This window comes from Gymnoscopelus microlampas (assembly GCF_963454915.1).
Source record: "Gymnoscopelus microlampas genome assembly, chromosome: 19".
NCBI classification, from domain to species: domain Eukaryota; kingdom Metazoa; phylum Chordata; class Actinopteri; order Myctophiformes; family Myctophidae; genus Gymnoscopelus; species Gymnoscopelus microlampas.
The window spans coordinates 22,622,099-22,648,888 of record NC_139956.1 but is presented as its reverse complement, the minus strand read 5'-3'; the positions used below and the strand labels follow the sequence as shown (position 1 = coordinate 22,648,888).

The 26,790-nt window shown below is 44.1% G+C and overlaps 1 protein-coding gene across 1 annotated transcript; it reads right to left on the bottom strand.

Moving 5' to 3' along the window:
• Positions 1-3,067: 3,067 nt before the first annotated feature.
• Positions 3,068-26,019, bottom strand: fxr2 (FMR1 autosomal homolog 2). Its single transcript, XM_084043748.1, has 17 exons — positions 25,245-26,019; positions 21,573-21,625; positions 20,443-20,536; positions 19,705-19,776; positions 18,291-18,439; positions 17,583-17,676; positions 16,627-16,743; positions 15,416-15,586; positions 14,691-14,769; positions 13,441-13,598; positions 12,721-12,807; positions 11,304-11,529; positions 10,975-11,154; positions 8,203-8,400; positions 7,666-7,764; positions 5,525-5,613; positions 3,068-5,066 (listed from the first exon to the last, which is right to left on the bottom strand). Exons 1-17 carry the CDS (start codon positions 25,293-25,295, stop codon positions 4,956-4,958), a joined length of 2,028 nt encoding a protein of 675 aa, XP_083899874.1. The 5' UTR covers positions 25,296-26,019; the 3' UTR covers positions 3,068-4,955.
• Positions 26,020-26,790: the final 771 nt, after the last annotated feature.

The following is a 26,790-nucleotide window of genomic DNA, read 5'->3' as shown; positions in this document are numbered from 1 at the left end:
ATGTATTCATTGATAGTCATGTTGTGTGAAATGCAACTTAGATGAAGTCTGCACCAAGTGAGGCTTGAACCTGTGACCTTGAGGTTGTGAGACATACACTTAAGCGGGACGCTATTGGACCAACAGACAAACCTCTGAAAAAAGAGATCACACTGATCATACAGTTTCACGCAAATAGCTGAAAAATCCTGGGTTTAAGTGTTTTTCAAACTGCTCAAGATTGCGGACAATCTAAGGGCGGTGCTTACTGGTCAACGTGATAGATGTGTTCCTCATTAGTCAAGGCACATGTGTAAGCAGGTCTAATGGCTGTCGGCCAAACGAGGCATGACTTTTGCCTGTTTAAAGTTTCAATTTTCAAAAAATTGCTATAGCGCCCCCGTTTGACCAATTGGAGTAAGATTGGTTTCAGTGATATTTGGAATGGCCCTTTACATTTCTGCAAAGTTTCAAAGAATGGTAAGTCTGCATGTATGTGTTAGGGGCAGATGAATAATTATCATAAAACTGCAATATTCATTGGCTCATTAAAGCTTCATTTTTTCACTTATGGAAAATATTTTGCAAGCGTTTTTTGGCATAGGTCCAAAGTTCATGTGTAAAAAGTTTCGTGCAGATTACTCAAAAATCCCAGGAGGAGATAGGTTTTAACTGTTTTTCATATAATTCAAAATGGTGGGAGATCTAAAGGTCAGAGGTCAAAAGTCAGAGTGTGAAAGTTGTTCAGCATGAGGAGACGCATGTGTGCATCGAAGTTTCATGGCTGTAGGTGAAACAGGGCATGAGTTGTACACTGTTCAAAGTTGGCATTTTTCAATTGAGTGCTATAGCGCCACCTTTTGACGAAAGATTGTGAGAATTATTTCTTGATCGTTTTTCATGACCATCTATCATATGGCCGAGTTTCATAAAAAGCGACTGCACGGTTCAGCCAGAACTGCCAAAAGTGGCAGAAAAAGAAACGGAATAATACCAATAACAAAACGGGTCCATGCTGGAAGCCTGGCCCCGTAATAATAAATTAACTGTTTAACCAACCAGTTATAAATTTCTTAACGGTTTCCGATTTAACTTTTGGTAAGCTTTGAGTCAAGAGTGCAAACCTTCCTACCTTCAGTTAAACCAATCATGAACATGTTTTCATTTTATTTTTGTCTTGTGGCCCCCGACTTGAAGTCATTTTACAATTGTGGCCCCCTGCCTAAGCTAGTTGAATACCCCTGCGATAGGGTCTCAATGTTTTCTGAAGGCAATGAGCTCAAATTCTACAGGGAGGTATAATTCTACAGGGAAAAATGCTAGTTTTCTTATAATGTCCACAAGATAGCAATGATAAGTCAAAGGAGAATGCACAACTGGTATCAACATTGCAATAAATTAGCATTGAAACTGTTTTAAATATTCAGAATCAATATGTATTGAAAGATGTACTTGTGACAACACTAAAATTGATTGCAGCGCACACTAGAAGTGAGCATACACAATACTCTTTGCACAACTGTAGTCCCAGGTTTTCAGATGTTGGCATACTCATTCCCCCATAGCTCCATTTGATTGGCTTTGCAGCAGATTTGAACTGGATATATATGTGAAGATGTCCTGTATTTCGAGTTCAAATCTGCTGCTGTCAATCAAACAAAGTCATGGGGAAATGAACAGGAACAGGAAATGAGTATGCCACTGAAACGTGGGACTACAGAGACAATACGTGCTGAAAATAGACAGCGTATTCCCTTGTATAACATACGGATTAAGTGGTTAATCATGCTGATCACAAATTTGATTTGTTTGAAAAAAAGTCCAGAAAAAACACGCTTCTCGATTATTAAAAAGTAATCTATAGAAAAGTAATCTATAGAATAATCAATAGTTGCTTCTCTAATTAAGTGTGGCTATTATTTTCTCTCATTAGAAGTTATTTTGTTTAATCAATCACATGCATCATAGCATGCTGCGGTTGACAAACATTGGCCTTCATCTCTCTATGTCAAGAAGCCTAGGTACTCTTTTGTTTAGAAATTCCCAAGAGCAACAAACTTAATAGAGAAAGATGTATACCAAACAATGAAAAGTCCTTTATTGCCATCAGAACATGAGTGAGAAAACCAGAGACAAATTCTGACAGAGTGAGGAGTTGACTGTACAACTAGCGTCCACACACAGACACTCAGCAGCCACACAAGCAGCCTTTCAACAGGACATGAGGGTTGGGGCAGATACATTGGGCAATACAGTACACACACATTATGCCTAATTTATGCTCCGTTGCATGACAGCGGCGCATGCCAAAAATAGCAGACCCACAAGTTCACATCATGAAACGTGTTGTGAGCTTGTCTAGTATGTTCAGCACGTGGTGCCGTTGTGCACCAGAGTATGAATCAGGCTATACACAGTGAGGTATAAAGGTTAACAAACTGGTACGAGATAGGGCTCCATCTCTCTCTTTCGCTCTCTCTCTCTCTCTCTCTCTCTCACACACACACACACACACACACGCAACTTAACCAAAAGGTACAAATAGCCAAATGTTTTCATACTCTTGACATAAAAAAAACAAAAACACGACATACAGGTGAGCAGAACCGGGTAACAGCATGTGGGTCATCTCGCATCAAACACGCTCCCATTCATCAGTCTCTCAAAAAAACCTTTGGTCATGTGGACACGCTTGTCATGCACCATGTCGCCCCCTACAGTTTAACACTTGTATGTCACCTACACTGACGAGGAAAAGGATGGACCATTTCCACTGGTTAACCACCCTCCCCCTGAAAAAAGAAAAACAATACATCTGGGCTATGAGTGGGGTAATGTGTGTCAAGTCACAAATAAATGTTTCTCTCTTTAAAAAGGAAAGAGCTCCTACGTCAGACATTCAATGTGTACATTAGCAGCAATTCTAGTGAATGAAACAATGGCTTTGTCAGTCAGATTAATTAACACCCTTCCTCATGCACAGGGCAGGCACCACCTATTTACTCATGAACTAATACCATGCAGGTTAGAAAAATAGACTGCAAACTCACAAGACAGAGATCAGAAAAGTTCATTTCCAGAGGAGAGGTTGATTTCACTTCCATTTTTTATTTAATATTTTCTATCATGTGGAAATATAACAAAAAAAAGTTGAGAGCGGTAACCAAGACAACAGTAAATACATGAGCCGAGAGCCACTGAGGTTCCATGAGTCCCTCTCCTATCGCCCTCCTGTTTGTCAGCCTAACCTTCCAGGTACAGGACAAACCACGTCGCTTCACGTTAAACCCCGGCTGCGGCCATCTTGCTTTGCGGCGTGCAGGCGACCACCTCGTGTGACTGACTCGCAAATGTGTTCCGTTAGCGTTTTCCGTTTTGTGTTGTGCGCGCTCACCCCTCGTTGTGTGCGAGTGTGTGGGTCAGTGTGCGTGTGTTTACGGCTCTCGTCTCGTCTGAAAACTGTGCCGATCCCACGTTCTGCGCACGCCCCCCACCTCCCCGTCTTCGCGTGTGCCGGCAGCCGTGTGCTGTGGCAGTTTATACGACACTGGAAGGTAGTGCACACCGTCCCCAGTCCCCTTACTCCTTGCTTGGAGACAGAGGCGCAGTATAGATCTCCTCGTCTTGTCCAAATCCATATTTTTGAGTGCACAAATCTGTCTGGGTGGCTGTTTTTGCAGTCTGTCTTGCACGGGCACTGCCCAGGACCCTCTAGTGAAGTGAGACGAGGTGGCCAAACGGCAGAGCACCTCTCAAGCCCGACTGACCAACAGAGAGGCCCTCGCCTTGTGATTTGCCTGGAACTACTTCTGACACTTAGTGACTTCTCCCTCCCAGCTTAGCTCTGTGGTCGCTGGTCGCCAGACATCTCAACTCTGCACATCCAATCACGCACGCACGCACACACAAACAAACGCACACGCATTCCCCACGCACGCGCTGACCCCCCAACGCTGTCCACCTCTACTCTTACTGAGGACAAGCGCCTTGAATTTCATGTTTGGCACCAGGCAAATTTTCCTCCATCTTCTCGCCGGTCACTCACTCCGATCCTGTATCCTCTCTACCACAGTTGCCGCGCAAGCGGTCATTTTACTCCTAACTCCATCCCCTCCCCCATACAAGTGTCTTTTCTCCTCATTTGAAAAAAAGAAAAATAAAAGAACAGGAAAAAAAAACCTCTCCCTTTTCTTCTCTTCCTCGTGAGAACCAAAAACAACTCAATGTAAAACTCAAGTTTTTTTTTTCTTTTTAATTCAAGGCACAATGTCTATCAATAACCCAATCTCTTGACTATACGTCCTTTCCATCTGTCTCGTCTCGACTGTCGGTCTGTCTCCACCCTCCCGAGGTTCGGGGTATGAACGACGTGTCACAGAAGCTATTGGACCGCCCCGCCTGTATGCCGCCCTCCCTACGTCGCCTAGTACCGTCGTCTCTCCTCTTCCCCCTTTAACACGTTTAACACCGTTAAGAGACGCTTCGGTTTCGGCCGAGAGCGAGAGAGAGCAAGCGAGCGACCGCAAAGTCCAAAACCAGTGATAAACAACGGAAAACAAACAAACAATAAACAAAACAAGAAACAAAAAAAGGGAACAAAAGAACAAAAATAAAGACAACCGTTTCAAAAACAACAAAAACACAAAAGAGTCTCGTCCTGTTTCTTGTGTTTCAGTATTTCTTTAAAAATCAAGTCATATCCACCAGCTCTTTTTTGGCAAGCTAGTTGTTTTTATCTTCTTCTTTTAAATAAGCACTAAGTACTGATAGATAGGATAGCATACACCATTACGTGTGTTTTTAAGTAGATGCGTTTGTCGTTTTTTTGTAGTTTTTCTCTCTCGTATGAATTCAGGTATTTTGTCAGGTAATTTTTCACTCATCTGTTTATGGTTTTAAGTTAATGCAAGCAGGGACAGAGTTTGCCAAGAAGTCTTGCTCTAGACGTGGGTGTGAGACGGGCGAGTGCCGCTCCTTTACGAGACCCCGTTGACCAGGGTCAAGGTCTCGCTGGCCGAGGCCATGCCATTACTGGGGGAGCGCTTGGAGGGCGTGCGGTCGTCCATCTTGCTGCTGCTCCCGTTCTCCTGGGGGGGAGGAGAGGACAAAGCTCGTTATCGCTGGCCTACTTACTTTTCATATCGGAAAATGTTACCGTTATGCAAATAGTGCAAACAGTTATTTTCTAATTATCAAACACAGAAGTAGTGATTGCATGATTCAAACCACTTTAACCCTGTAACTTAGTTGACGGGGGTCCCCAGGGGCTCTATACTTGGTCCGCTCCTTTTTTCCCCCCTCTACGCCGAAAACAGCCGACCTACAAGCTGACAATACATCGCGACTCATTGTGAGCTTGTAGATCACCTATTTTCGCACAATGTTTGACCAATAATCGGGATGCTAAGGTTCATATGGTTCATTAACATCTTAATATTCAAGAATGCAGTATTGCACCAGGATAAAAACCCAACTATATAGTATACAGTATATACTACTGATCAAGGGTGGCGTGTATACAGTACACGTGTGTATCCATGCATACCTTGGGCTCAGGGCCTGCGTGGTTCTCCTTCTGGGGAAGGTTCTGTCTGCTCTGTGACTCAGGGCGGGAGATGTAGTCTGCCACAGTCACTGAAAACACACCATTGAAAAATATTAGCCGAGCATTGGAGAGAGAGGAGAGAGATTTGAAATCTACAGTGGTATTAAAAAACAATATACCCTTTTGACTTTAGCTGTACCATGGAATGAATTCAGAATGTATTTATATGAGGCTTTGTCAAAGACCACAACAAAACCTGCCATCAAATGCACCTCCTACATTAAATATATTTTCATCGCTGTGTTTTGGAAGTAGCAGCCTAGATATAAACTCACAAAGAATCCATTCCATTTGTGCAGAAAGGCACTTTGAAACCATTTTGATGTGTACTGTGCCCTGTATTTTTTGTCACTTCACATCTGCACAGACGTAAAATCTGTCCTCTGCATTTTCCCATCCTAACTATTGCAGCAGTGCACTTAAACTTGAACAGGAGAGCACTTGAAGTGGAACTGAAACAGCCATATGCTAATTGATAACACAAATTATTGTATTGAAACCACCATTATGCCAAATGATAATGCATTAAAATGATTGTATTGAATGAATTTCTCGGAATGAACTCCCGGTCAACTAAGTATATAGGGTTTAAGTGGTTAAGTTTGTAGGCCCTACCAGGTTTTTTGTACAAGTTCATTCTCATCATCCCGCGCACTCTTGACCAGGGGTCAGAACTTTGCAACCTCCTTTTTTCCCTCTACACTACATTCCTTGGCCCTGTCATTTTTGCTCACAAGTTCAACTTGTGACAACAAAGCTGAGCTTCTCTTCTGCTGGAAAGTCTTGCCTACTGCATTTGTTTGCCCCGGTTTTTGGGATGAAAAGGCTTGTTTCATTTCATTAATTGAGACCGATGACTTCCGTTATTAGGCCTATTTGCAGTTAAAAGATGTAGCCTAAATAATTTGCTTCATTTATTTCATTTGACAACTTATATAGTCCAGTCTTAATCCTTATTAAAGGAGAACATGGTGTGAAGACTGCGTTGCGTTCTCATTGGGCTTCACTACCCTTCTGCATCGAAAGCCATTTGTTTTTGTGTCATCTCTGCCATTTAATAAGCAACGCTATTTAATATTAGCCTAACACTAAAGTCTATTCATACCGTGTACATTTCCCATCCCATTTAGACCTGTTGCAAACTATCCGACTTTTTACCTTTCAATCGGGACAGCATCTGTGTCACATTAGTTGTAAATAAATCTCAAAATAATAAAAATAACAGATAATTCTGAAAACTTAGGTTAGGATTTAGAATGTTTATAGAATCAGCCTCATGTCTAAATGGGTTATCTAGCATTAAATCTGGATAAATTGAATAATTGCGCCACGGCAATAATACAGCTTTATCACACATAGGCCTCAACATTCCTAATACATCTCCCAACTTCTGTGCTTACTTCCCTCCCAACTTCTGTGATTACTTCAGTGATACAACATACAAGCATGTGCAGCACTGCACATGCTTGTATATCCAATTCAAAACACTGGTGATGATCAACAAGGCACAAGGTCATGGCACTCATTTAAAAAGGAGTTTGTGCCAGGAACTCCCATAACAGAAGATTGTTGTTGTGATTTTCTACACAATTTTACAACTGTCTATAATGTAGATAGGGAGATAACAGTGGAGAGAGTGAAACCTCCTTTGATCAATCATTCTTATATATTTTCTCATTGGGCCAACTTCTAGCCGGTGAAATTCTAGTGAAATTGAACCGTTTCTCATTCTGAAGGGGACCCTCTAGAATCCCCCAGACAGCACGTTCAGAACCACTCCAAGACAGCACTTTCAGAACCACTGGACTATCGTTTCTGTCGGGTGGAAACCTCATATGACCAAAACTGTTAATTTTCAGGATTAAAATTTCTAAGTATAAAAAATAGCAGATCGACAAGCTCAAGTTTCTAGCTTGTAGATCGGCTATTTTTTATACTTTTGTGTGATGCTGTAGTATGATCGAGTAGGGCATCAATTTATGAAAAAACACAAAAAGTTTAAATATGGAGATAAGGCTTCTGCCCGACCGCAACACCATGACAGTTCACTGTGACTGCAAAGACCTAAAAAAGGTGCTCACCAGGCTGTCTGTCGCGGCTGGCCGATCCTCCCTCTGGCCGGGTGCCTCGGTTACGGCGACGGCGGCTTCTGTTGCGGCGCTGAGGCCTGCCCTCTTCATCTGACATGTAAAAAACACAGACAGTCAGTGAGTGAGTGCATCAGGCGGGTTGGTCCCACCCCAGCTTCACAAATAATACCTCACATGGGATCTCACTAATGGCATCACATGGTCTAAATACAACCTATAAATACCAAGATGGATGCACAGTTGACATAATATATGGATATGTCACCAGCTACCACGTCAAAGTGAGTTGCTTTTTTGCCGTTTATGTATAGGATGTTAACAGCTCAATATAGATTTTGTCCAGTGTCCAGAAAAAAAAAATTCGAATAAATATATTTAATTCTACGTTTGGCCAATAAAACATCATCCTTGTAACTCAACTGCAACTGGTGTATCTTTGAACAACAAGCGACAGGATAAACATTGTTATGCATCATTCACAACAGCAGCTTAGGCTAACAGACAAAATGGCCGCGTGGCTCTGCCCACCTAATCCATTCTCGCTGGGGCCGGCCTGGCCGTCCGACTCGCCGGCGGCGTCCATGACGCTGGGCTCCTGGTCGTTGCGGCGGCGGCGGGAGCGTCTCCGGCGGTCTCCTCCGGCTCCGCCCTCGCTGGTGTCGGCGTCCGCCAGCTCACCCTCGCCCTCCAGCAGGGAGTAGGGGTTGCTGTCTGGGTCTCTCAGCACTGCACATGCGATGGAGAGACCAGAACGTTAAGACTGAGGCAGTGTAGTAACAAAGACATTAATTACATAGCTGTCACTGTCCGGGGGAAACCCTGGAATATGTCCAAAACCACATCGTTTTGTCATTGGTTCAATATTTATAAAAATCCACAGACAAACTTAATCACTTTCAACTCGACGTCCCTATTTTGGGCGAGTCATTATCGGTGAAAACATAAAGCAAATGCTATGTTTTCCACAAAATCGGGGGGAAAAAAGCAGTTCTACATGCTCACTATGTGTCGCATCTCAACGCATCGTGACACTGTTGTATGACACTGTCAAACTATATATAATAATATTGGGGCATCAATTTATGGGGAAAAAATAATAAATATATATATATACACATATCTCTATCTATCTATTTATATATAAATTGATGAAAAAGAAAATCTACATGGAGATACAAGGTTTCTGCCGACGCTTTTGAGGTCTTGCAGGTTTACTTCTGTACCCAAGTAGCTTGAACAGTTTATGGATTTCTGCTTAGAGACCTTTAAAATGGAGACAGACGACATAATCGCAGGCAAGTAATCCTTGTGATGCGCAATCACTGAAACCTTATTGCAGCCTTAATTCTATGTATGCTTTTCAAAAGAATGGTACTGTAAAGTTATAATAATAACTTCTAATATAGTTCACACTAATACGTAGGCTCTCTCACAAATGGCAGATTGCACTGCTGCCTGCTACAAAGCCATTATTCCAAGTTATTTTTGGCTCAATAAGAAATTCCTCGAACTATACACTCCCTACTCCTTCAGAGTTCAAAGTACTGGAAGTAAATTCTTTAGAGTTTAGTGCTCTAAAGTCAGAACTACAAGTGAAAGAGTCAAAAAGAGATATGGCGTAGCCTTTGATGTTAACATGCCTTGGTAACTGGCATGGCAATCATTGTCCCCAGGATGGCAAAGCAAATGCTGTCTGGCTGCTTATTTACCAGGAGGCGGCTTAACTGTCATTTTGCCAGCTAGGGCACAATTTGGGAGGGATGCATGAATCAAAATGAGAAAATATATTAAATATGCATACTACAAAAACCAAATTCCAATATTATTACTACTCACTCCAATTTTTATGAAGCAACCAAACTGTAATAGTGTTAGACTGATTTATGACTTCACTATTATTAGGTCAGTAGGTATAAATCTGGTGCTGAATTATTTATCTCACTGCTGTATCATCCAGATACAAAGCAAACCACATGAACCATAGCATACCTATTCTGGGCATGTCATAGTCCAGGGGCCAAGGCAGATTTTGGTACCACCTAAGGTGGCCGTACATTTTTGGTATTTTTGTATTCCTACATGTCTCTAGTTTATATTTTGGTATGATACATCTTCCAATTCAGTAGCTTAATGACAGTAATCACTGTAAACCGGCTAATGTATCCGGTAGGAGACACAAAGTAGAATCTTTGTGTCTCCTACCGGAAATACACCCGGGCATCAAATTATTGCGACAAAAAACTAAATATATCCATGTATTCAAGGCTTCATGGGGTGTGCAATTGACAGAAAATAATCATTTTTTGGGTGAACTCCTCCTTTAAGTTTCCCAGGGGGACTCTCTACCCATTCAGCTATGACCACCCTAGACCGAAGGAGGGTCAACTTTTACAAGCTTATGGAAAGCAGTCTTTTTTCAAACACCAAAAATCTGAGAAGTTATCAATTGCACACCCCATGAAGCCTTGAATACATGGATATATTTTGTTTTTTGTCGCAATAATTTGATGCCCGGGTGTATTTCCGGTAGGAGACACAAAGATTCTACTTTGTGTCTCCTACCGGATACATTAGCTGGTAGGTAGTGATAACTGCCATTAAGCTACTGAATTGGAAGATGTATCATACCAAAATATAAACTAGAGACATGTAGGAATACAAAAATACAAAAACTTTACGGCCACCTCAGGTGGTACCAATTTGTGAAAATATCAGTGTTGGCCCCTGGACTAATAGGTTAACAGGCCAAACCTTCAGCAAAGAGATTTGGAGCGGGCCAAGGATCGACCCCTGGCTGACCCCGGACAACAAAGTATATAGGGTTTAACTGGTTAAAAATCTACAAAAGATTCCTCAAATAAGATGGTAGAAGTGTTGTCACTGAATATTCTTACAAGGTGTTGCACCAACGCCTCACTCAAACCCGACTTGATACAACTTTGACAATTTAAGGATTACAGTTAGCAGACACAAGAAAACATACACAGCCAATTCCTCATTTTACTTTAACTCTTTAGGGCCGTCCACACCAAGCACCACAACTATGACTGTAACTATATTGTTCACCATTGTTGTTGTTATAGTTGTAGTGTGGACTCTGCCATCCATTTGACTTTTTAAAACTATATTTTTATAGTTATAGTAATAGTGCTTGGTGTGGACAGCCCATTCGTGTTGACTCTATTTTAATGCAAGACCTAAACCATAAGTGTTCAATGTATACTCTAAGAGTTCAAACTAATTTAGTAAAATGTTGGGATGATAATCGCTGAGGGAATATGATGCTGGCTTTTTGCCCACCTGAACTGATGGAGTTGGTGGGTCTGGACCCAGGTCCACCGCGGCCTCTGCCCGTGTTGGAACCACGACCCCGTCCCCCTCGTCGGGAGCCCCTCTCGTCTCCGCCCACACCGCGGGGCCGCTGGTCTCGTTCGATGGCCTCCTCGGACTCAGAGGCGTTGGACTGCTCGGAGTTTGTGCCTGGAGGAGGAACAGTGTGAGGGGAAGGGGCTTTTTGTGAACAACACGTCGTGTTTTGTGCGTCGTGAGAGACAAGGAATTAACCACTGCTACCTGTAGGGTTCACGTGGATAATGAACAGAGATGCATCATGGGCTCCCATGTCTCACCATATCCGGAGCCATACTGGCTGTTGGAGGCTCTGCGTCCACGGCCCCGGCCGCCGTACGTGCGCGAAGTGTGGAGCGAGTTGTTGCTGCTGTCGTCTGTCATGTAGCCCTTCTCCCGGTCACCGGTGGGGCCCCCGGTCCGGCTGGGCGGGGCGCGGTAACCGACGCCGATCTGTCGGAGCTGCTCGTCAATCTGCAGGCGTTCCATTCGTAGCTGCTCCACCTCCTACGGACAAAGACAATGTCAGGGATTGGGCCATGCCATCTATAGAACATTGTTTGTTGTATGTATGTATGTATGTATGTATGTATGTATGTATGCATGCATCGATGTCTGACAAATTGATGGGAAAATGACAGAGTTTACAGGGGACACAGCCAGCAGTCGTTGGCACGTGAGTTTGTCATGTTAGATTAGATCACAGTTATATTCAAAAAAAGGCAAAATTATCATTCAGGAATGCCATGAGCTCATCTTTTTCAGCCGAGTCACATGGGCCGACAGGAAGGAAGGGTGTCGGTGGAGGGACCGGGTCAACACCGGCGTCTAAAGGCTGGGCTAAAGTGCTAAAGTGCACTGGCAGCAGTTCCTGTGGTGATGGGGGCGGGTCGGCTCAAACTTTGACAGCTGCCTCGACCAACGACAGCTGCACCTTGCGGGAGGTGGCCAAAGGGGGCGTGAAGGAGGAGCGGGGGATGAGGGTCTGGTGTTATTTTTAGGATGCTGAGAGTCCAGATAGCTGGTAATCTAAACTCCTGCTGCCCCCTCCTTACTATTTAAAATAGTCCACGGGGTGAGAGCAAAATGAAGCGCCCTCAGCAGTTTTTTTTTTTTTTACATGTGGCGTTGGTTGTTAAGAGGGAGGGAGAGAAACAGGTGACCAGTTTGGATTGACCAGGCACATACACCTGCCTTAACTCTCCAAAATCCTGCCTCCTAGGAGCTTGGTCCCCACCCTATGACCCCAAAACTACCTTCCTTGAAAAAGTGTGACTAGAGCCTTTGCCGATATAACGGTTTGGCCAATATAACAGCAATGATTTGACCTTTTTGTCGGTATCAGCAATTATGCAGCCGGTGTGTCCTTTCTTTTTATCTAATCCATTTTTCAAATTTAGTCGAAATATTTTTTTCTCCTGACAAAATATCAATCAAAACATTGCTTATCTAGGGTTTGGGCTCAAACATCGGACAGGCTCTAAGTGTAACTATCGCAAGTGCCAACCGACAACTACCAGTAATGATTGACGAGAAGAATGATTCAGAGAACTTCAGACTCAAAATAGCTTTAACTGAGGGCAGAAGATAGAAATGATGTTTGACCACAGTAACTGAGATGTGCATTTGAGTGGCAGGACAAGAGGCCAGGTTGGTGCTGCCCTCTAGTGGTGCAAGGGAGACGGAGGACAGACTCACCTGCAGATAGGCCACGTGGTACTCCAACAGAGCCTGGGCATTGCTGATGTTCTCTTTAGTTCCTACAAACACAAATGGGACCATGCCCTGGTGGTGGTGGAAGAGAGAGAGGGAGATGCAGAGTCAGTCTATGTTGAGGTAAATGGAGTCAGTAAACATTTCACATCAAACTATTAATTTGGTGATGCCTCATTAATACAGGTTGATGCTTTTATTTGCGGTGAAAGAAATGATTGTGTTGCTTTATCGCCAAGTAATATTCGCCTTCTGTGTGTGTATGTACTCCTGACACAAACAGCAGTTAAAATGAATGCGAATCAATGAAAGGCACAAAATAAACACTCTGTGTGCAAGGACCTTTAGTCCGAAATACTTGTCTCATTTTGAGGACAGTCCAAGGCACGGGTTTAGAGGCATCACAGATTTTGAAAAACAAACCGGTTCCACTAACTCAAAAGGGAACATTGTAAGTGGAGATATATTTATGACATTATGTTTTGTAGAATAAAATCAAAGGATGCAACAGAAACTCAGAGCCAAACAAAATTGACACACATTTATGTAATGGCAATGGAAACACTGGGTTATTTTAGGCAGACAGACAAGGCAGCAGAAAGGTGGAAAACAACACATTGGACATTAACTCCCATGAAAGTAGAATAAGGAGGGTTGCTTTTTTGTTTTTGTTTAGGTTGGAAGACCAGGCGAGCGGTCATTCACCTCTTTGCTGCTGGAAATGTCGTCTCTGTCAGCCCCCTGCCTGCCTACCTCCTCCCTAGGAAGCTTTTTGTCGTTGTCCCCCTCAATTCGAACGCGAACCACTCCAGACTTGTCCACAATCTCCTGAATGACTTTACCGTTCTTGCCGATGACTTTGCCTGTGTGCATGTGCGTGAAATAGAGAGAAAGCAAACAAACGAGGGACATTGAGAAAAGAAAAAGAAAGGAATCGTTAGGGGTCGGGTGTGGGGGCATATAAATAAATACAACTTACACACAAAAAAAAGACAGACAATATATAGCACTGTTGGTAAATGTCTGATTTATACCTAGTTTCCAGAGCATGTGAGCGGAGCGGAGCGACGCGATTTTGACGTGAGCGCGGAGCTGGTTTATAAAAAGGTTGGAGCGCTACTCAGAGCGAGGACCGCCTCCCGCTCCAAGCCGCCCTCGCGGGGGCCGCGCACCGAATGTTTGAGCATGCCCGGTCGCACGGACTCAGAGACACACACATCCAGCAGTGCACAGCGCACCGAGATTTAATTAGAATTTCTACTTTCTTTTTCTTTTCTTTTTTTTTTACTGTTGAGCGACCCGGTTTGAGCGGAGCATGGAGCGAGATTTGCGCAAATCAACGTGAGTGAGGAGCGACGGGGAGCGGAGCGCGGGGGGAGTCGACGTGAGCGAATAGCGAGCGTGAAACAAGCCCCCTGGAGCGCCGAGCGGCATTTCCACCCGCTCCGCTCACGTGCTCTGCTAGTTTCACACAGGTATTGCACACCAAAAGATGTTTGGTGCACGAAACCCGCACGCAAAACAAGGTATAACTCAGGCTTAACTGTTCAGCGACCTTAAAGGGGAAATCCACCCATTTTCAATATTTAACTATGTCATTAATATAGCATAAAGGAGTTGTGTCGAAATAAGAAAAAAGTTCCCCCCTTTCTGTATTGCCTTGAACTGGAAGATTGATTTTGGGTTTAACATGGCAAATTACAACACGATGAGTCATCATGTTGTAATTTGCAATGTTAAACCCAAAATCAATCCTCCAGTTCAAGGCAACACAGAAAGGGGGGAACTTTTTTCTTATTTCCACACAACTCCTTTATGCTATATTAATGACATAGTTAAATATTGAAAATGGGTGGATTTCCCCTTTAAGTGATACAGATCAGCTATACAGGTCTCTCTGATGTTGCAGTTGGCGAAATGAGCTCCCTCAGGCGTATTCGATATTGTCCACTCACCTACGAGGTTCCTGGGTACCTGGAAGTAGTCTTCTTTGAACTCAAGGTACACTCGAGCCTGCCTCACTGCCTCTGGGGTCTGTGTGGCAGCAGAAAACATGAGCACTGAGCATTATTGCTGGTCAAACGACATATAGCAAGACATGACTGACTCACCATTATGTACAACAGCACACAAACTTGTTTTATAAATGCACATGGCTTTAAAAGCACCCTTCAACCCATTCACAAATAAATGTTTTTGACGATCTTGTGATCCACACAGGAACGGTATGGCTTCCATGTGGATCTTGGACTACATGTGGCCTCTTTGTGACATAAATCATCTATGACATATCTATGACGTATGACTACAAATTTGGGCAAAGTATAAAGCATATGTGAGAAAATCTGTGGAGGCACGCGCATAAAGGTTTTGCTGCTGAACAGTCCAGCGGTTCGCGACATTTGCTCCGGACACACATCCACACACACACACACACACCCTCTCATAGATGGCTAGCCTCTTGCAGAGCCATCCCATAATATCTTTAATATGGGTCCACTAGGAGCACCATTTTGTTTCAGAAACCCGAGAATGAAATGTGCTTAGGAAATAAGAATCCATAGTTGTAGAGTCGTGTTTTGGTGTTTTCAGCACTCTCTGAGGGCAGATTTGCACACAGGGTGACATACATGCATAAACTCTCGCGCAGCTCGACTAATGATGTTTTGACTCGACAGACCTCTCCGTAGATCCTGAAGGTGCAGCTCTCCTCTTCCAGTTCAATGGCTGTTACGCCCAGCACCTTTCTGGCCTGCTGGATGTTAGCTCCGTGAGAGCCGATGGCGAGGCCCATCAGGTCCTCCCTCACCTTCACCTCCTCCTGGTACGCCGATGCCAGCTGCTTACTGGTCTGAGGAGAGGACAGAGAGGGAGGAGGTTATTTTGTGTTGAGAATTTTCGTGTGAGCCCAGTTGCACGTAAAAGGAGGATGAAACCATAGGCTGATTTTTTTTTATCGTTTGTTTTCCAGTTCCAGTAAACAACCCATTAAAACCGGGAATGCATCCGTGTCATTTTAGATTTTAGCGTTGGCTATTCAAAGATGGTAGATATACAAGCTATTTTTGAACATTTTTGAAAAATCTTGAAATTGTCAGAACTACTGATTTAGAAGGCATTTGTGGTATCGGACTCAGGTCTTAAAGGGTCAAAAACTACAGCATGGTAAAAACGTTGTAGGCTGCATTATACAGACCTTGTAGTGCACTGTGATGTAAGCAACACAACTGCATCTAATCAAATTAATTACATTTAGGTGCGTGTTTCAATGTGCATTGACGTTACTGTTGACTACTATAAAATGCATCCACATCGTCTCCCTCATGGCTCTGAGCACACATATCTGACAACCATTATTCGTTTTATTAGTGGCAGAGGCGTTGCCAATTAACCAGTTATGTATTTAATCTGCAGTTGTTTTTGACCTGCGTGAAACCGTAAATTGATTTTGAAGTTTACGGTTTCACGCACCTTTAACCACTTTCAACCTGGTGTCCCTATTTTGTATATATGATTATAGGCAAAACTTTTGCCACATGTCTGATTTAAGTAAATAAAGACTTTTAACAGAGGCAGTAGAATGTTGAATTTTGTTTGTTAGAAAAAATATTAAGACGTATCAAATGTCATTTGATGAGACTGATCCATAGTAACAACACTTTTAAGTCATATAATCCAACAGTAGAAAAGACATCCACATGATTACATACTCTTACTGCTGTTCCTGCTATGACACATGAATTTCCCCCTGGGGATCAATAAAGGTTTATTCTATCTGCTTCTAAATCTAAATACTGTGTGAATGCAGGTGCTGGTAATCACAGATGCAAGGTGAGCTTTCTCCCCCTCATGTTTTGACAGTGTGCGCATGTTTAGACAGGATGCATCTACCTCCAGATGTTTGGTGGCCTCTTCGTTGCGGGACATGAGCATGAGCTTGGTACGGATGCTGCGGAAATGCATGTCACTCAGGAGCGCAGCGCGCTTTACTGTGGTTTCGTTCGTAGACTGTATGGACGAGAAGGGGACAGGAGAGAGGCCGATATAAGAGACAATTCCAAATTACTCCAGTGGTCTTGGAGCATAAAAAAAAATCTATGTTTGAACATGAAACAAGAACAAAGACTCTACTACATTATGTCATCAATACACATTCCAGAGCTGCTCCACTGACAGAATAACCTTGTGGACTCGAGTCTCTCAAACAGCCACTTAAAATGGCATTCCTTCCGTAATAAAAAGTTGAGAAACACATTCTGTGAGTGTGTGTTAATGGGGAAGGGTTAAGTGCAGCGTTGTATATCGTTATCGTTGCTGTCGGGCGTTAACCTTGCATGTCAAAACCGTTACTTTTCAGGAAATGGAAAAAAAAAGTATTCCAATGGATCCAATGTACTTAGTTATTCACAAGCTCTTGTTGGTTACACAAAAATATTTGTAAAACCCACAGACAACCTGGCATCCCTATTTTGGGCTCGTCATTATAGGCAAAAGAACGTCCAAAACATTTTAAATATTTGTTTGAATATAGCAGATCTACAACCTCTGTGAGGTCTTGTAGATCTTATATTTTTGCATTGTTTTTTGCATAGCATTGTCATACAACATAGGAACGAAGTATAAAATGGACCATTCATTTATGACAAAACATAAAAAGATGACAAAACGTAAAAAGATGAAACATGGACATACAAGGTTTCTGCCCGACAGCAACAAAAACATATAGCCATGATTATGGCCACTGTTCATTCTTTTGTTGACAAATGAAGCCAAAAAGTGGTGTTTGATGACATCACAGACTAGAGTTGTTGTCCTTTATACACTTGCTTTGGGCAAACAGTACTAACCAGCACAATGAGTTCGTGTGACTGGGCACTGTAGAAGATGCAGTTGGCTCCGATGGCTTTCCTGAAGTCTTTGTGAATGTTGTCGTTTGCACAGCTGTTGATGACAAAATAATCCACAGGAGAGTGTCTTGTTATTCATGTGACAGCTTTTGGGTCATCACAACATCACCACCGCACGCTGTGACCCATAACAGAGCTGAACGCCACCGGCTACCACATTCAGCCATTGGGAAGTATTAGTAACAGTCCAGTAAAAACACATCAGAACTGACTTGAAGCCTAGTCTCACGTAGTTAAGACATATCAGAGATCTCCACCCCACAAATAAGTCTGATGACATCTAAATTCAATCTAGGGGCTTAGACTGGGTGGAAACAATTCAGAGATTTAAAATACAAAAACATTACAGAACCAGTGCAAAGCCTTTAGGGCGGTCCCCCATTTTTTTTTCAAAGCGGTGGGAGTAGGTGTATTGTTAGCGGACGTTTTCTCCACTGTTCTAGCCCATACATTGAATATAGATGTCACCAGACATCGTTTTTTTTGGCGAAGCTCACAACATGTCACGTTGCGACGCATTGTGAGCTTGTAGATCTGCCATTTGCGGCAAAGAAATTTGGTGTCGAGGGATAGAGACCCTGAGACCCCTGGGGGACACAGGTCAACAAAGGCTGACTTTGAATATGTGAGAGAGCAGTGGGGACTTACATGTCCCTCAGGTCTTCTGGGATAGCGATGGGGACCTTGTGGAAGGAGTTCCGGGAGGAAGGGCTGTTGGGGTTGAGTGGCCGGATGCGCTCCGCCGTGACGATCTCGTTGTATGTGGCGTCGCATGCGGCATATTCGATAACGTAGAACTGAAAAAATATTATATAGTCATCAGGACTTGTGTTCTCAGGGTGATGTGGCGACAAATGACGTGTCAACAGTAAACCGAGATGACTAATGCCTACTTCATACTTTGTTGTACAACAGCGTTGAATGTAAAAAATAGCAGATCTGCTATTTTCGGCTCACAACACCGCCATACTACAAAGTATAAATCAGGCCTAAATGGCAGGTCTGCTTGACAGTTTACAACCTTGATGTGAAATATTGACTAAAGGGCTGGTATTAATTTGCGATAGCGATATAACCTGCTGCTTCTGATGTCTTGCCAAGAAAACACCTACACTGCAATATCGCATTAAAGATTCATCAGGTGTCCTGTCCAAAGTTGCTCAAAAATGACATTTCATTTTAAGAATTCAATCCACAGCTCTATTCATTTGATTAATGAAGCAATACTCCTTCAAGAAGAGAGAGAGATGGGGAGAGAGAGAACGGATGGAGGAAAATGAGAGAAAAAAGAATACTGAAAAGAGAGGGAAGATGGAGGAAAACATGTTGACAAAGAGAAAGGGGGGCCGTGTGAGAGGAGGGAGAGCGAGTCAAGACGACGCACTCTGTGCTCCAAGAGTAGAATTGGAGCCATCAGTCAACACTAGACATTCCTGCAGGCTGTTATCACACGGCTCTCCAAATAACAGCACCAGCAGTTCCCCTGACACTATAGCACTGTAAGACCGGCTAATGCAGCCCCCCCCCCCCCCCAATCCCACTGACCCACTACTCAACCGGCAGCCCACACTGGGGGCATGGCAGACAGCCCTGCATCAAAATGCAAGCCAAAATGCTCTAGCTGTGTTTGGTAGATTTTGCCCAGTGTTTACAAGCCAGGAGAATATTAAGATATAATTTGAGCCAGGTATGATGGTGGTAGACCAGACTGACGGTGCTGGTCATTTTACAAGACATCTTTCCACAGGTCCGCCTTGAAGCTACACATGGCATACCGTGGTCCTCGGACGTGCAATTCATCAACATTATTCCACGAGTGATTAGGGTTAGGTGATGTACTGCACTGGACTAGCAGTACTTAATTACAAAGGGATAATTACAAAACTAGCATTCACAACTTGTCATTAAAACATTAACATTTAGAATGTTAAAACGCTTTGTAATACAACTAACCCAACACTGCGGTATCACTTATTCACCATCTCGCTACCCATGTTTCCACCTGATGTCCTAGTCAGTAAATAGCCCAATACTAGCCTGTTGCACCCCCAAGCCAACTCACCTCTCCCTTCATCATTCTGACACGGGCCAACCACCAGCCACATGGCTCCTGTTCGTTGGCTCTGGAGTATACCTGCATGGAGAGACAGTCGGGGAAAAGAGTGGTGAGGCTATGTACACCCGGCAAACTGCTCCGGGTGCGGACAAACGATTAGTAGAGCAGAACAGAGAAAACACCTGCTTGGGGTGCCAGGAGAGACCAGCCTGGGATGTAAAAAAAATTGCAAAATGCATGGATTTGTTAACAATCGGTTTAATTCACTCATCATCCAGAAGCAATTCTGACAGTTTGTCAACTGTCAACTAAGGCTGGACAAATGTACGACCCTCTTTTCCACCAACAGAGAAAATATCCATATTTATACATATCATCTGCAGTGGTGAAAATAATTCTCCGTTGAGAACTGTGAGCTGGAGTGACAATCAAATAAAGATTGTAACGCCGTTTCCAGAACGTAATCCTGTCTAATTATGTGTCAAAACGAGAGCTGCTGTTAAACCATTGTCAAGCCTTTTAGTTGCTGCACTGGCAGAGGTCAGGATTATTAGACGTGTTGTCTGTATGGCTGGCTGGCTGGCGAGTGTATGGTGATGGGAGTCCGGACTCTCATAACAAAACACTTGACCTGTGTTAATCTTCTGAAATATTAGTCAAATAATCTTAATGCCGAGCGAGAAAGCTTTCAACTTTACAGCCATTGCGCATGTAATAACAGAGGTGGGCAGCAATATGCATTACCTCCACTTCCTCTCCCTCGCCAATGTCCTTGTGGTAGTCGGCTGGGGGCGGGAGCCGCACATCACTGAAAGGCAGCTGTCTCTCTGGTTGCCAGCTTTTAGGGTGTTGGTGGGGAGATGAAAGACAAACATAGAAAGAGTCAGACTACAAACAGAATTAACATTATAACAGCTCTCAAAACTGAACATTACAAACAGTCTTTGCTTTCGGTAATGAGGTGTGCCAACCGCCTAGGGGTGCGCAGCCCCATCAACGCACACATCGTGAAACGCAAGTCATATAATTAAAATCGGTTCATTGGCTTTGACGGCAGGGTTTTCAGCATTGCTGGACTGTATGGCCACTGTCAGATTCCTTTTACATAAAACACTCGATGAGAACCCAAGAGAATGCTGGAGTGCTTTGGAGTTTGCCGTCTGACCTTCAAAAGCAGTGCAGGCGGGGTATAAATAAGGCTTCCGTGACTAAATGAACATCCATCATCTTCAGAGCCAGGTTGAGGTGATTCATCCGACATCTACATTGATGACTCCATGATGAACTCTCCTCAAGCTGAGACTTTTAAATACACTCGATGCCCAAGCATCGCCAACACAGGCCATTTAAAGGGGGGCATCCTTCATGCAGGATGTATTTTACACAACTGACTACTTCCACATCTCCATGTGGTCAAGCACGGAGAGGGGGAGGAGGTGGAATACAAGAACCATCCCGAGAATGGCAGGGGCCACTACCCCCCCCCCCCCCCCCCCCCCCCCCGCCCTGCATGCATACCTCGGGGGACTATTTTTAGGGACAACCAGGCTGAGCCAAGTAGATAAAGCGGAACAGGGGTTGGTATCATGGTCTGTGTGTGTGTGTGGGGGGGGGGGGTACACTAGTAGGACAGGAGAGGGGGTAGGGGAAAAATAGGAGGTAAAAACCTGTTAAGAGAGTTGTGTCGACAGCTGTGCGACAAGCACAGGTGCTAAAAGAGGGGGATATTTTTTGGCTGGTGTGGACAAGACCGGGCTAACAGAAGAGACATGAGGAATCAATGCAACACCCAATAACCAGGGGTTAAGCTGCATATGGTTAGCATACAACAGATTTACTGGGTAGAAAACCAGACTCATTGTTTGAAAACTTACTTGTTTTCAAATACTATTGTGAGTGAGTCTTCGTGCACATCCTTGATATAGCCCTGAAAGAGAAAGGAGAACAATGTTAAGACCACAAATAAAATGACAAATTTAAGCAATACTACGAGACAGTGATGACTGTGGGGTACAGGAAAGGAAGTCTCGACATTAATTTACAACCCGGTTGGACAGCTCCAGTTATCATCAAAACAACAATCGGCTTGCGAGCTGTGCTACACTGACACTTTCATTGCTGCTGAAAAAAACATCTAGGGCAATTTCCAACGCCAAGATATCACGTCACGGACACTTTTCTCTGGCTGTTAGTGACGAGGAGGGGCTCAGACTCCTCCCGACAGCACAGTCTGGAAAATCATCACACACTCATTTACACGCACACAGAGTAAAATGTTCCTGCTGTGTGGCCGGTGGAAGAGGTCTTGGTAAAATGTGTTACGTGTGAGTGATGTGTACATGAGGCCATGTGCATCAAGCCACAAAGGAAAGGGAGAGCTCGCTTGGCCTGGCCTATATGAAGAGATGTGTGATACATGATGCGACAACTTTTACCAAAGAGAGAGTGAGAGATCCCCTAAATTGGTCCCGTGTCACAAATCACACTGTGCTATAACCTTCCAACAACGCCCACAGCAATGAATGGTGGGGGTTCTGAAGTAGAGGGAGTGGGGGGCATGCAGAGTGACACTGCCTTATATGGAACCTTAGGAGAGGTTGGGCGGTTGGGTGCAAGTGCAAGAGTGAGGGGGTGAGAATTTTATCTACTTGAAAGGCGGCAGTTTTTTTTTCCCTGGAAAACTGACTAGGGTTTCAGCCAGGTGTGGGGATGTTATATGTGTAAGCTCCATTTGCAAATGTCAGAGCACTAGGATTTCCACATAACAATCCAGTAGAACTCAAAAGTTTTATTATCCGAGAACAGCTCCGCTGCCGTTCTATGAATGGCCATCGGGGGACGTCAAAAGGCAAATTGCCTATGGGACTGCCAGTCAAGCTGGAGGGTTTCAGTCAGCCAGCAGAAAAGAAGCACAGAGCGCAGGCTCAACAGAAAATACAGGAGCATCCTCCAGTTTCCAGAGCTTGTGTGAGGAGACAGTCGTGTGGGTTACGTCAGGGAAGGTATCGCTTCAACGTAGTACTACCAGCCATGTCAAAGGGCAGGAAAACCCTCCTTTGGGCATATGATTGGTGCGGGGTGTTGCACAGTTGAGTGGCCACTGACAGACTTGTAATGAAGTCACTAGCTGACGGCCTGTGGCCACATGAGGGTCCATGGGGAGATCACCTCCATCAAGTTAAACAGCTTACAGTACCACACTTACAAGGGCAGGTTCATGAAGATTCCAAGCAAATAGTGGTCACAATTACTGCAATCCAAAAACCCTCAACTGAATCCTCATCTAGCCTCTCTTTAGTTTGCTGGCTGTATGTGTACTGCTGCCAAAGGGCAGGCTATAAACAGGACTGGGGCGCCATTTTCCTGACAGGTGCATAATCAGTCACACAGGTTCATAATGATGACCATGTTGACTCATAAATACATTTCAATACCCTCCCTGACTTCGCTATGATGTAAAAACAACTGAGCTGTGTAAAAAAGCACCTTTCTGAAATACAATTCCCCCTACACACAACACAGGCAATAGGTTAAACCAAAAACACCACCCAATGAAAAGAAAAGATCCTCTATAACGTGGCATTTAGAATGCCACTAACAGTCAGGTTCCATATATAAAATGGGAGATATGAGATCATTTGACCACATGAACCCTGGTGTCCCTATACTGGGGGGCGAACATCCAGCGGAAATAGCAGACCTACAAGCTTGTAACGCATCGCATTTTGAGCTTGTAGATCACCTATTTTCGACTAAGACATTTGGTGTTGAGGGAATACAGTAGAGTACCAAATACAGACCCCTGATAGACACCAGTGATGGTGAAGTAGGTATATAGGGCTGCTTATGTGGTTAAGTAAAAGGGTTAAGTGGAAAGTGGTCATTCATGCTTGAGCCTGACTGTCACACAGTAAAACAGGACGACAGGTGAGGCGGCATGCGGGGAGTAAATATAGGCTCATCTCTAAAGTGCCATGTGCTCGGTGCAGGGCGTCAGTTGACCTAATGCAGGCCCGAGGAGGACAGGAAAGTGACGAATAGCATAGTGTGATGTGCAACCTAAAGGTGTTTTTGGATCAAGGGAGGTGATACTGCAAAAGTTAAGAGGCAGGATAAAAGCAGATTAAGTGTGAGGAGGATGCTGCCCTGACTGGCAATGATTGCAGTTGTCAAGATGCTTAGGCTCACTGTCCCCAGGACACCTGCTCTGTTGTGTCCCGTTTGGTTTTAGATTGAATCTGTTCTACATGCCCAAAAGCCAAACAGTGTCAACAACTTCCAAGAAGCGGTAGAAGATAAAAAAACAACAACAACCCTTTTAATATAATAAATGAGGAGCATTGCAAGTAAGGAAGAGCCATGTCATCATTAGATTCACTAGATTGAAAACAAGCACAGCAATGATGACTGCAATACCACGTGACTCAATATGAAACTGGACTACTTTCCCTTGAAGACAATAAAGAACTGAAAGCTAAACACCTACACAAGTGCCCAGTGTATCTTTCCCATAGATTGCACCCCGAAAGACAGTTGATTAGGCTAAACATTTTAGCTAATTTATTAAAACACACTGTAGCATGGTTGCTTAGATGTAGCATCCTGTCACACTTTTCATGCAAGATCTGCTGGACAACTATGATTAGCGAGCTAGCTATTGTTATAAAAGCTTACATCCCACACTGGCAAAACAAGCCAGCAATAACCCTGAATGATGCCTGCCATTCCAAAACTATGACAATCTGTTTTCCTTTAGAGGGGGGGGGGGGTGGATAATCACACTGACATGCTGAAAACGTTCAAATATAGGCCATGCATTGCATGATGACAAGTGGAGCTAGCTTGAAAGCTATCATGAGCTAGCAGCAACCCACCCCACAATGGCCAAGAAGCCAGCCCATCCTGATTAGTTTGGATCGCCCACCCCTACCACGCTAACATTAGCCAAGCGGACGGGCTGAACCTTTATTTAACTAGTTAGCCTTGGTTGAAACTTTTAGCAGCTCTGCGACCCACTCATCGGGGGGTTTAACTGGTCTTTTTAGCCCACGGTGTGTTACCAGTGTTGCCAGGTTAGTGAAAGAAATAAGCAATCAGGTCTATGAAAACAAGCCCAAAAGAAGCGATGCACTTGAGCACTTCAAACCTATATGCAGTGGCTATTTGAAAATAGCATATCTACAAGCTCGCAAACGCGTCGCAGCCTTGTGAGCTTGTAGATCTGAAATTTTCCCAAAAAAAATCCTTGAAGAAAAATTAGAAAATGTTTTAAACATTTAAAAAACACAAATCTTGTATGGGGGGTCCCTGGCATAAAATATTTTCAGATGGGGGTCCACAAACAAAATTAATTAATTTAAGGGGTCCTTGAAATGAAAATGTTTGAAAACCACTGGTTTAAACACCATTTAGGAAACAGGCCCAAAATAAGCAACTACACTTTAGAAACAAGCCCTAAAAGACAACAATTTCCAAGCAACTTTACAGAAAAACAAGCCCTAAGTCGCGTATAATAGGCAGACATGGCAACACTGTGTGTGTGTTACCTTGTAGAAGGCCCCGTTGGAGCCGCGAACCTCCACGGCCAGCCCGTCCATGGCTGTCGGCAGCTCCCCGCCGCGGCTCAGCGTGTCTGAAGCCGGAGCCGCTACGGGTGCGATGGGTTCCGGTGCCAGCTTCACCGGCCCGTCGACCCCGCCGCCGACGCTCTCCGGTCGCTTGTGGATTTCCAGTGTTCCGGGTGGTTGGGGGAGACAGACAAGAAGAGAGAGGATGGGGGAGAGGGAGGGAGAGAGAGAGGGGACGGAGAGGTGAAGGGTTGCTGGAGAAGATGGGTGTGATGGTGGCGGTGTGGTGATGATGAACCGATAGCGAGGCTACAGACGGCCGGGTCGCCCGAGCAAAGCCTGCGTTGTCTCCGGGAGGTTTTGCTGGGTCGCGTAACGCTTTCGATGAGCCTTTCGAGGAGGAGGAGAGGGAGGTGAAGCGAGCTAACGATGCTACGACGGAGGGATAAATAAGAGCTGAGCTACAACACCTTGATGATACAGGAGAGGAGATGCTAACCTAGCTGAGCTAATGGAAGATAGCTGGTTCTGGTTGCGTTTTGGTAAACAGGCGCAGTCGCTGCTGGATAATAATTGCAACAACAACAAAAAGTCGCCGCTGGGGGTCGAACGGTTCTTCTTTTGTCCCGTTATGCTATATTTGCGGCAGAGCGTCCGTCCTCCTCCCGTGCAGGGGAAAAAACAGAGGCTGTTTGTGGTGCACTATTGCCCCGGCAACTCCTCTTACTCCAGCCGCCCGTCGATCCCCTCAAACGCACGCCGATAGAGTGAATGAGAGAGGTACTGAATGACCTGGGAGACCCCACCCCTGAACAGCACAAGACTAGTGTTGCCAGATTGTGTGAGAGAAATAAGCACTAAGCAGCCTGGTCTAGGAAAAGAAGCCCAAAAGAAGCAATTTGAGCCATAATTATGAGCACTTTAAACCGTATGCGATATATGCAAAAAAAAATCAATAGCTCACTACACGCTCACAACGCTATTTTCAAAAAAGTAACAGAAGAAAATGTGAACAATTTGAATAAAAATAAAAATGATTAATGTATGGGGTCCCTCACTGCTGGTTTAAAATGTTTTCAGATGGGGGTCTGCCGTGAGTGCCGTCTGCAATATTAATTTGGGGGTCCTTGACATGAAAAGGTTTGAGAACCACTGGTTTAAACAACATTAAGAAACAAGTCGAAATAAGCAAGTACATTTTAGAAACAAGCCCAAAAAAATGCAAACCCGCAACAACCAGCATTTACAAGCAATTTTACAGAAAAACAAGCCCAAAGTCGCTTATAATAATGACATGGCAACACTGCACAAGACCCGCCCAACACCAAACGAGGACATTTTATTGGCCTGTAGCTTCGACTAGTCAATTACAGCTTCCATTAATTGGTTTAATAAATAAGGGCCGGCCTATGCGTTTGACCAATGGAACGAGCGTAATCCCGTTTTGACTTAATCTATTGGTTTTATTTGCTGACTGTTATGTCCTCTCTCTCAGATTAAAAATGCCTCCCATCATGTCCACATT